General features: G+C 47.4%; 1 protein-coding gene and 2 long non-coding RNA genes across 5 annotated transcripts in view; 2 read left to right on the top strand and 1 right to left on the bottom strand.

Moving 5' to 3' along the window:
- Nucleotides 1-11486, top strand: part of LOC115948380 — a 16560-nt gene that overhangs the window by 4676 nt on the left and 398 nt on the right. The window contains exon 5 of one of the 2 annotated variants that reach the window (XR_004082200.1): nt 1675-1696. The exons of the other annotated variant lie outside the window; for it this stretch is intronic. This is a non-coding gene — a long non-coding RNA (uncharacterized LOC115948380). Of the gene's footprint in view, nt 1-1674; nt 1697-11486 lie in introns of those variants that run through there. 2 annotated transcript variants of the gene reach the window in all.
- Nucleotides 2060-6188, top strand: LOC115948382. Its single transcript, XR_004082201.1, has 3 exons — nt 2060-2192; nt 3799-3944; nt 6061-6188. It is a non-coding gene; the product is annotated as an uncharacterized LOC115948382 (long non-coding RNA).
- The window catches only part of LRRC75A (leucine rich repeat containing 75A), a 54431-nt gene continuing 49085 nt past the window's right edge, over nt 6141-11486 (bottom strand). The window contains exons 4-5 of one of the 2 annotated variants that reach the window (XM_031060635.1): nt 7860-8283; nt 6235-6253 (exon numbers count right to left, since the gene is read on the bottom strand). In XM_031060635.1, the coding sequence (XP_030916495.1) occupies nt 6248-6253; nt 7860-8283 (430 nt within the window). In that variant the 3' untranslated portion in view covers nt 6235-6247. Of the gene's footprint in view, nt 8284-11486 lie in introns of both variants that reach the window. The other variant, XM_031060634.1, reaches the window with a different exon arrangement.

Below are 11486 nucleotides of genomic sequence, written 5' to 3'. Positions count from 1 at the left end.
GGTTGAACAGGTGGGGTTTGATTTAGGGCGTGCAAGGAGAGCTTATTTAAAGAGCATTGAGCATTTTCTGCTCCTGTGCTCTAATCCAGAGTAACATCTGTCCAGCTTTACCTCCTGACACTCGAGCCCACAAGGTGGGGCAGTGACCAAGCTCAGAGCATTTGAAATAAAAGAGATTTTTGCAGCCTTGAAGATTATTCATTGGGGAAACTTGGTTTTATTGCTGGTTCCTTCCCTGTTTCTAATAAGATTTTCAACTTTCATTACTGTGTAGAGAATCCCACACACAGTGATAATGTCACCTTTAATTAGCTGTTAATTAATGTGTCTTAGTGTTGGACCAGCAGAGACTCATTTGATGAGCTTTTGATGCTGTGCAAACTTGAAGTTCATGGTCCCAGCCCCAAAGTGTTCCTGCTCTGAGTGTGGTGAGGAGCCAAAGAGTTAAAACTTATTTTTATTTGATAAAAATAAAGCAAGATTTGCCCTTCATTACCCTTCCCTCCCATGCAGCTCAGGAGCTGCCAGGCTGTGCCTGCTCCAGGTGGGTTTTCAGTCAATAAACACCCCCAGCCCAGCACCTGTGTGCAACTGAAACCTGAACAAAATGCAAATGAGGAAATCACTCAGTGGAGGCTGATTTCAAATCCCTGCTGTTTTAATCAAATAGAGATGTTAAAAGTTTCATCTCCAATAATTAAGATTTTTGTTTGTTAGACTCCTGTTAGCTTTTGCAAGTCAATACCTGGATTTTTTTTTTTCCATAACAGTTTTTTTTTGTTTGTAATGGTTTGTGGTAAAATCATTGCACAGCCCAGCTGCAATACAAACTCTAAACAAATAATGATTGATGTTCCTGAAGCTGCCTATGGCTTTCTGCTGGGCTCTCCTTGGTTTTCTTTATTATTTTGATTTACTTCCCAGGTTTTTTGATTGCTTTCTTGCTTGTGCTTTCCCACATCCTACAGGATAGTTACTCTAGGTTTGATTTTCTTGGGTTTTTGTGTATTTTGTGCACTTGCAAACTGCACCTAAAGGTTTGTTGGGTGCTGTTATCACTGAGCAGTGGAATAGGCTTGAGGTTTAACAGCACATTAAAGACAAACTTCCAGCTAAGCCTGAGGTTATCAGCCATAATAAAAAATAATAAATTTTTCTGGATAGCTGAAACTTCATTAATAAACACCTGAGTCAAGGTAATAGTGGCACCAGTGGTAATTTGGTTATCAGACATTATCAGACAGCAAGTGCAGTGCTGATGCTGAGGTGATCTGTGAGCTGTTTAATGCAGCAGCAGCTGAAATATCCAATAGAAATGTTTTACATCTGTGCCTCCATCTGACAATCCTGCAGCAGTCTGCAGTGCTCCACATCACCTCAGCACAGATAAGGAACTGGGGCTGGAGCCCTGCTGGGAGCAGGCAGAGGGTTTGGTCACTCATTGGATAAAGCAATTCTCCTGAACTGTGTCAAATCAGGTTTTCTATTCCTTTCATCCATGGCAGTAAATAATAAACTCTTTGTGCTGAGTGAAATCCAGGGGATACCTGCTGGGAAGATGATGGGAATTGTTCCAGAGCTGGGAGTGAGGTGGGAGCTTTGAAATGCACAGTGATGGGAAGCCCCTGCACCAAGGTGGCTGCACTTTGAATTTAATTGATTTAATCATTCCAGGCACCTCCCCACCAGCCTGCTTGCTGCTGTGCTTTGGAGGAAGATGCTCTGTGCTTGCAGGAGGTGAAATAAAGCTTCAGTGTCAGGGCCAGGCTGTTTGGAAATGCAAAACAGGAGCTGCATCAAGGACAGGGATTTCAAAGGTGCTGCTTTCATGCTTCAGAAAGGTCTTTGGAGATGACAGCAACAACGTGGTGTCACCTGGCAACAGGTCAGAGGCTGGAGCTGAGACAAAAGAAGGGTTTCAGGGAGGAGAATGGGGCTGAAAAATCACCAACACCAAAATGGTTTGAAGAATGGATGTGACACCAGGGTGAGGGGACAGCTCTGGGCTGGTGGCTGCCCCTGCCCTGGAAGTTCAGCCCATTTTGGGGGTTGGCACAGAAAAAAGGACAATAATTGCATTTCAGCCCCCAGCTCTGCTGTTTCTGTGCCTGTGATGGAGGGGAGCTCTGAGCCTGCAGGAAAGCACAGCTTGGGAAAATGCTGAGCCTTGGAATTGATCATTTAACAAGCAGGTGGGTCCAGTGAAGAACAACAAAAAAGGAATGGGGAAGTTCTCCTCGTGGAAAGTGGTGTGTAAGTGCACACAGCCCCAGGCAGAGGCCTTTTGTTCTGTGTGTTTGAGGCCTGTCCACCTCTGGGATTTTCTGCCTGTTTCTCTACATGCAGAACTCCCCAGCAGTGGAATCCTGTGGGATCTGGAGTCAGAGCCCAGGGGCAGCAGCTCCCAGAGTGGGATTGATTCTTTAGTGCTTTGTTTTTCATTTCTAGAAGAGCTGGAATTGCAGCTCTTACCTGAGGAGTTACCAGGCAAGGAGCAGCTGCCCAAGGGAAGCTCATTCCTGGGTGATGCAGCTGGGTTTCCACATCTGTTGCAGCCCAATATCCCATAATTTTCCATCCACCCCTGAGTCTCTGCATGTCTGTTCCATAAATTTGAGCCTGTAGGAAGATGCTTTGAGGTTTTATTTATGTAGATTGTGTTTAGGATGGCTGTGAGTGCTGCTTGCAAAATCCTGACCACAAAGCACCTCCCCAGACACTTTCCCAGAGCCAGGGGAACCCTGCTTTTCCCTGGAGAAGGACAGAGCTGACAGGGAGAGCCAGGAATGAAGTGGTTTTACATCACACACCTTGAAAATCCAGTGATAAATGCCCAGGCCAAACATTCAGTGAATTAAATATTCATATTTCTCTCCTCTTTTGTAAACCTCCAGTCTATTTGTCCTTCCAATTACAGCTCCCTGAGAGCTGCCACGTGCACTCACTGGAGGCTGGGATTGCTCATCCCAACCTGCTGGATGCAAACCAGCCCACAGGTTTATTTTCTCCTCAGACTGAGTTAATAAAACAGCAAAGAAAAAAGATGGCCCAGAAGCCACAGGATCAATAAGCTATTAGGAGCCAAGAAAACTCAGCAAACTGCACACATAATGAAAGGCTGTGGTGAACAGGTTGCATCTTTTCTGACTCTATTAAATCAGGTCTTCAGTTTTATGTATAAACCATCAGTGAGCTGAAGGTAAAACCAGCTGTGTCTCTGTATTTACAGAGGGGGGATAAAAAACTCTGGGCTAAAAAGAGTGGGATAAAAAATGCATGGCCAGAACTGCCAGAAGGGACTGCAAACAAAACATTTCCAAATCCCCATCCTTCAGGGGTAACTGAGCCATGGGCTGATGGAGCTGGCACATCAGAAATGACACTTTATTCCTAAATACCTTTCCTGCAGTGCCAGCTTGGGATCCAGGCTTCCTGCAGTGAGCAAAGCTCTTGTCCTCCTCCCTGAGAACAAACCCTGTGCTAACATTTTATAGAAACAGGTCCCAGAATGGTTCGGATTGGACAGGAATTAAAGCTCATTTCACTCCAACATTCTGCTGTGGGCAGGGACACCTCCCACTAATGCAGGTTGTTCCAAGTCCTGTCCAGCCTGGGGATATCCTTTTATTTATTCATGATAATTAATTAATATTAACATGCCTGGAGTTGGGCCCTCCCTGGGAATTGAGGCTGGAACCTGGCTGGAGGCAGTCAGAGCACTGGGAGGGGCTGCTCTGTCCTTCAGAATTTCCTGTTAAAGACATTGCATAGAGCTGGAAAGGTGCTCTGCTCTTACAGCTGCTTGTGGAAATCATGCCCCAGGCACAGAAAACCCCACTGCCCTTGGAGTGGAGGAAAAGTGGGACCAAGGCTGACATCCTTGTACCAGAGAGGCTGGGAGGAGATTTCATCTGTTGCTCACCAAGGAACATTTCACTGCAGAGGTTGGGTCAGTTGTTTTTACCCCTTTTCCCTGAGCTTTGAGATGGGAATTCTGCTAATGAGGTCAATTTATTTCCTTGGCAATGGCAGATCCCAGCTGATGGAGCAGGGGAATCTTTGTGTTCCAGACCATGAGTGCTCCTGAGCATGAGCTCACAGAGCTCCTGCTGCTGCTGGAACAGGGCTGATGGACCACAGGGGAGCCCTGGAGGGGTTTTGCCCCTCTCCAGAGGCAGTTTTAGTGGGATAACCCAGAGTGGTGGCACTGCCTGGGGCACTGCTGCCTCCCCTGGTGTCCCCTTGATCCTGTAGGTTGCTTTTTGGCTCTGCCTCTGGCAAAGTTTGGTGTCTGGGCAATTTTGGGTTGACATTTGCTGACTTCTGCCCCTGAGCAGCAGCAATGCTTTTGGCCTAAGTTATTTTGAGCTTCTGGACATCCCCAGCAGCATTTTTGTGTCTCCCTCTGCTCTCCCACACACTCCCTGCTCGGGGGTGACTTTCCCCAGCCTTCTTTCCTGCTCCCAACCATCATTTTAAATGAATAACCACCTTCAAAACACAGCCAGCCTTGGTGCAAACCCTTCCCAGATCCCCCAGCTGGCAGGAGCTCTCTGGAACGTGGCACCAGCCCTTTCATGGCTCTCCCACCCCTCTCTCATTCCCTGCCTGCTGTTCCCATTCCCCTCACTGTCTGTGGGCTCCTCAATCTGCACAGAATGATTTCCAATTACATTTTTGTTGCTGTGCCCATAAATCTCCTCCCCAGACTAGTTTGTTTGATGCCCAGGCAGAGCTGTGGTGCTGCTGGGGAGAGAACCAACCAAGCCAGGCTGAGGCTTTTTATGCTTTATTTATTTTATGGTGGCCCTTTCCTCCTCTCCTGGACAAGAAATGACCTCATTCTGTTTTAATATTCTAACAGCAGTGATTTTCAGTCCTTGAATCCTTCATGTAAGGCCAGCTAAAAGCTTCTGACCCAAAGCAGCAGCCCAGAGTAGCCCAGGGAACACTGATTATATGTGGAGTGGGCCCTGAGCTTGTTTTGATGTTGATGAGCTGGGAAGGGAAGCTTCTCACTCTGCTTTCCTTAAAAAAAAAACCCAACCAAACCCCACTCAGTGCTGAGCCCACAGGATCATCATTATCCTGAAGTGCACTAAGTGGATAATTGAGCTAATCCACACTGTGAGGGAGGCACTGATGAGCCAAAGCTTTTATAACCAACTCTCTACAACAGCTCTGCTTTTTTTCCCTTTTTCCATGGCAGTAATTTGGTGCATCCTCCTGCATGCACGGATCTATTGACAAAAATCCCTTTCCAGCTCTTTCTCTGTCTCAGGAGGGCTAAATCCTCACTGGGCACAGGGATATTGTCAGTGCCAGTGCAGCAGAGGTGGCTCAAGCACTGCAACACCTGCACAGGGCAAAGGCTGTGGGATCTCCCTTTGGAGATACTGAAATTATTTCTCCATGGCTGATGTGTTTCCCAGCAGGTGGAAGCTGAGCTGGAAATGTGGCAGGAGCAGCTCCTGGGTGGTTTTTGTCCGTGAGGGAATGGAGCAAAGCAGAAATAAAGGATGCAGAGCTCCCTCTAAATGCAAAGTGCCTCTGGTTTGGGAATTGGTGAACTGGGGGGGTCCAGGCAGCCCCTCAGGCGCCTGGTCCTGTGCAAATACTTAGCAGGGAATAAAAACCTTGCAGCAAGGAGCTTGTGATTTAAATAATTTAAACAGGCAGAGGGGCTTGAGCTGTGCATGAGGAGCAGAGCCCAGTACTGAGGTACCTGGGTAGAAAGAAGAAATTGCTGCAGTTTCTTTTTCTTTTTTTTTTTCTGCAAGGAGAAATCTTGTTCTTGATTAAATCCCCTTATGTTCTCCCAGCTCCTTGGCCCCCATGGTTTGTTGCTGGGACAGAGCCCCTGCTGCAATAAACAGCAATTCTGCCTTCAGGAGATAAACACCCTGTGGAGCACTGCCCCACTCTCAGCCTTCCTTTCTCCCACATTATTTTATTTTGGCAATATTTAAAATTTAAAAGATTCTTTTATGATGCTTCTGTGTCCAGCTTATGCCCACCCTGATAAATCCAGCCTATAAACTGAGCTCTTTATTTCTGCAGCCCCCTGAAGAAGCCAGACCAGCAGCTCTCAGCACTGCCTTGCCCTCTGCTTTTTCCTGGGCATTCAACCTGGACAGAGGGAAAATTCAACACTGGGTCTTTATTAAACATTATCATTTATTTGTTTATGGATAGCTCCTTTATTTCAAACAGAAATATTCCATATTCACTGGAAAGTTGGTTTTTTTCATGCCTGTTGGAAAGAGTTAGAATTAAAAAAAAAAAAAACAATAAGGAAAAAAGGCTTGGATACATGCAAATCATACTGACTGTTGCCAAATGTATTAAAAGTAGCAGAGTTTTTTCTAAGTTACTTTCTTGCAAATGGAGGACAAACAACCACTGGCAGCCTGAAGCCCCTCTGGAAAAATGGACAGAGCCAATGGGACCAAGAGTCTGTTTGCACCCAAAAAAGCCAAGCTGGAGTCACTGCTGGGAGCTGCTCAGGGAAGGGCTTGGGGCAAAGAGGCTCCCCCTGCAAAGGGAGTCAGCTCTGGTCCTGGAACACAGAGAAGAATTTTCCCCACTTTCCTGCCCTCCCCCAGCTTTGGGAACCAATGGAATTCTGGTTCCAAAAAGCCAAAGTGCACATTCCAGCACTGCTGCTCTGGGCTGATCCATTTCCCACTGAAAATAAACCCAAAGCCCTGGCTTAGAAAAAACTGGAACCTTTTAGGAACAAAGCACTTCTGGTCCAGGAGACAACAGCCATGGCCAAGGGACCCCAAGGCTTCCTGGGGCTTTAAATCCCAGCTGGCTGTGTGGCAGTGACAGAGGGGATGAACCCCAGGCTTGTTTTACCTTTTTTAACCCTTCAGTACCGTGGTCTCTTTTTGTCAGTGATGCTCCTGAGCCCTGACTCCAGGATTTGTGTGTCCCTCCCAGAATGGATCAGATGCTCCCATTACAAGCTCAGGAATTGTTAGAGCTGGTGGGAAACTGGGTTTCACTGGATAAATCCTGGGCAGGCACAGGTGCCAGCCTGGTTTTGGTAAGGCTGGAGGTGAGGGTGGTGTCCAGGCACGCTGCAGGCTGGGATTTAACCCTGCCCCAGGAAAACAAAGCTCTCCCTCTGGGCTGGGCTCAGAGTACTGAGAGGAACACCCGTGGTTGGTGTGTGAGCAATTTTTGAGCTCTGGTTTGTGTGTGAGCAGGTTTTTGTTGTGTCTCAGGAGCCATGCCCCTCACCAGTGATTCCTGAAGTCAGGAGTGGGAAGGATTGAAGGTTTATCCCAGGCAGGTCCCTTTGGGGTGGCTGCTGTCTGTCCATCCCACGTGGGGAGCAGCTGAGATCCAGCACTGAGGAAAGGGAGCCTTTCCCTGCACAGCCTGGGCACCTCCCTGCTCCCTTTTCTTGCCCTTCTGAGGTTTTGCAGCCCCTTGGAGATGCATTTCTGAGAGAGCCAAAAGCACAGCACACCACTAATGCTTCAAAACACCTGGCCAGCTGTTAGGAAATACAAACACTCGACGTGATCACTTTTATGTGTTTCTTCCAGAAGAAAATCACTGACGTTCGTGGCACAGGGGGAAGGCAGCACTGGGACTCCTGGAGCATCCAGGAGTGGGAACAGAACCCCCCCAGCTCTGAGGTTTGAAGTCATCCTTGCTCAAGGTGCCCACCCAAGGGCTGGACATCATGTCTGTGCTGTGCAGGCACCTTGCTCTGGGCCAGGGAGCTCCCCAGGCTGGGCTGTTCTGTCCATCTGCTCCCAGTCCGTGCTGCCAGCCTGGCCTGGCCCAGCCCTCAGCTCCTCCTGGCTGTCCCCCAGCCCCTCCTGCCCCTCCAAATCACTGACCTGCCCCTCCCCAAACTCCAGGATGGTCGGCAAATTCCCCTGCTTGGGGCAGCGCCTCTTCAGGCTGACCAGGAAAGGTTGGGGCAGCGAGAAAATATCCACATTATTGCCCAGATCGATCCAGGTGACGCTGGGGAACTTCTTGGGGTCCTTGAGGGTCTCGGTGAGGTCCCTGAGGATGGCCTTGGTCAGGCGGTTGCCGTTGAGGGCCAGCGTGGTGAGGCGGGGCAGCCCGCAGAGGGCGGGCAGCAGCTGCAGCAGCATCTCGTCCGTCAGCTCGGTGAAGCACAGCTCCACCGTGTCGATGTGCTCCGAGCTGTGCTCCAGGTACGACGTGACCCTCTCCAGGTCCTTCAGGGTCAGGGGGATCCCTGACAAGTCCACGGTGTTGTCTTGGGGCTTCCCCATCAGCACGGCCTTCAAGCTGCAGACAGGGGAGGCGAGGATGGGGTTAGTGAGGGGTGGCTCTGTTTGGGGGCAGCGATGCTGACAGGGAAGTGTGGGAGCCTGGATGTGAGAATTTGGAATTCCTGTGCTGTGAGAATTTGAAACTTTCTGTGCTGAAAGGCACAGACCCACAAGGGAATGTCAGGAGAACCACAAGGCAACACTGCATTTGACCTGAGGTGTGGAGAAGGCTTCCAAAATTGACTGACAGCACTGGGATTACAGCTGTGGAGTTGGTTATTTCCACCCTGTAATATCACAGGCTGAAAAACTTAAGAGTTTGGGATTTTAGAATATAGAAATAAGTATGAAGCAAGATAGAAGTTTTAGAGCAGAGACAAGTTGTTCTTCTTTACCTCCTTCTTCCTTTTTCTTCATGGGTTTGGGTGATGTTTTGTAATTGGACAGAAAAGTCCACACTGTGGGCTTTGAGGGATCAGTTATTGGGTTAAAAGGGAAAATAATCGAGGTGTCATTTCTTAATTGGATAGTTTCGCTTTAAAAGACCCCATAACAAGAGATAGTTTGCCATTTTGTGCCTTGCTCATGAAAGGCTGCAGAATTAATCATTGTGAAGCTGTTTCACTGATAAGAAATAACAAACACCTGAGTCCAAACATGAACTACCACCTCAAGTGCCTTCAATCCCAACCTCAACAGAGGTAGAAAATAAATACAGAGAACCCACAGGCAAGGACAGGAGATGTGGGAAATGGATTTGTAGAAAGTTATGTAATGTATTATAATTTATAATTATATTATAATTAGGAAACAGTCGGCTTCTAATTGTGATAGCGTGAATTATAACACCTCTATTGTCTCATCCTTCTCATGAAACTAAAAATGGAATAAAAGATTTCAAAACACCTCTCAGTTGCCCCATCTCTGGAGCAGGAAAAGGGTATTGTCCAACAAGGAGTTTTGGAGAGGTTTTGTGGAGGGTTTCAGCTGGGACTGATGGAGGACTGTGGGAAATGGGTTTGTGGAGAGTTCTCAGGGCTGACACAAGGCCCACACAGTGTGCAAACCTTGAGATAAGAAATGCTGACTTAGAAATGCCATGGAATAGGACAGACATTGTTGAGATAGAAACAGAACTAGAAACAAGTTTCAAAGGATGGCCTTGCAAATCAGACTGGATACTTTGGAGAAACAGAACTATGAAAAATGCACTGTAGTGGGACCCACGAGGGGTAATTTTAGATAATTGGCTTTAAGGCACAGCACAGCAAAGCCCTGCTGGCAAACCAGGTGCTGAGGATGTTTTTTAATGAATTATCCTGGATACCTGAGGGGTGGAAGGAGCTCTGTGACTGCTGTGTCAGCTTGGTGGCCTCAGGTGTCTCCTGAGCTGCCCAAGGAATGTGATGCTGTGGAGGATTCTGTGATGCTGCTGCTCTGGGAGTGTTTTTCCCAAGCTGCCCATGAGGGATGACTGCCCAGAGATTCCAAAGAAGGGGGGAAATGGGAGTTTTATCCCAAAAATCCACGCCCACAAATTGTGTACCAGTTAAACCCAGAGCTACTCCACATCCAGAGCTGTAACTTGGTGTTGGCAGCTGCTTCTCTTGCACATCTACAGCCACATCAATTTTTGGGAGCAGCCCCGTGTGGGATCAAGGTGATGCCTCAATAACAAGTTTTACCCAGCAAAAAACCCCAAATTCCTCCTGTCTTGCAGCCTTTGAGCACCAAAGCAGCATCTCACCCCCAGATAAAGCACAGAGTACCCCTGTGAATCAGTGATAACCGTTTATCAGCACGACAACCAGGGCTTGATCCTGGTTTTATCCATTTTTTCCTGTGGGATGTCTGTGTGGCTTTAAATAAGCAAAGTTAAGGAGATAAAGGGGGAATGGGGACAGCTTCAGGACAGCTCTATTTTTTTTTTCTTGCTTTCAGTATTGCTGCACATTCGTTCTTTCTCTCAGAGCATGTATAGGATTTCTGCCAGGCAGGAAAAGGGGATTTCTCCCTGGGGTTCCATCCTTTCCCCCCTGGGAGGGATTTAGCAGATCCCCAGTGGAACAGATTGATTCTCTTGTACAAGCTGCCTTTTCACCCTGCTGATGAGCACAAAGATCTCCTGAACCCCCAGGTCAGAGTGGCCCTGGGCTGCTCCTGGGGGAGGCTCTGCCCTCCTGTCCCTGGGGAACCAAGCAAACAAACCCCAAACAGGATTTCATCCAACCAGGCCCGTGGCTATTCTGAGCCAGAACATGGAAATAAGAGGGATATTTATGTTAACAAACAGCTGCAAAAGCTCCCAGTCCTGCCAGCAAAGTTGGCCCCAAATCTCAGGAGGAAAATCTTAACCATTAAACAAATCCCTCTGAGCTTTAGTGGGGGATCAGTTACACCCACTTGGTTTCATCCTCACATTTTACAAGGCCGTTCCATAGGGAAAACACTGATTTTTTTTCCCCCCAGCTGGGGTTTTGCCCAATATAACACCAGGATTGGGAATAGAGCCCTTCACTAAGCTCCCACACTGGCAGGATGCTGATTTATCCACGCTCACGCTGAGCTAAAAGCTCTCTGCCATGGAATCAGATCAGAAAATGTTGTCATAAACAGGAATATTGCTGTTTAGATCAAAGGGAATGAAAAGAAAGGGGTTTCCTCCTGGTTTAAATTCATGGCACTGCTCTCAAGCACTGCACAAATCGTGACTTGTGTCGTGTTCTGAAGGAAAATTGGGATGTTCAGCCCAATTCCTTGCAAAGGAACAGCTCAGGGAAAATGAAGAGGCAGCCCCAGAGAGCGAGGAATTACAGCAAGGAATTTGTCGAGACACCTGGTGAGAAAAGTATTTATGAAAATGTCAGTGAAACATTACTGGATATAATGAGTCACCCAAAAAAATCCAACACAACAAAAAAGAGGTAAAACCCTGAGATAAAAGATTTGTCCTGGAATAATGGTGGTAGCAAGGATCAGCATTAAAGTATTTTTTCAAAATCCCTGCTCCAAATGATGGCAGTCAAACACTGGAGTAGAGATGTGGGAAAGGAAGGAATACAAACAAATGCTGCAAATTCAGTGAGAATTTTGAGTAAAGGGTTGAGAATCCCCACCCTCAGAGGAGGAATCAAGACAAATAAATACAATTATTTAGCTGAAAGAGGGGCTGTGACTTAGATATTGTATATTGAATAGTCTGTATAATATAATAATATA

Source organism: Geospiza fortis, unplaced genomic scaffold (genome assembly GCF_000277835.1).
Source record: "Geospiza fortis unplaced genomic scaffold, GeoFor_1.0 scaffold425, whole genome shotgun sequence".
Classification (NCBI taxonomy): Eukaryota; Metazoa; Chordata; class Aves; order Passeriformes; family Thraupidae; genus Geospiza; species Geospiza fortis.
The sequence above is the reverse complement of the archived record's forward strand: the minus strand, read 5'-3'. Positions and strand labels throughout refer to the sequence as shown.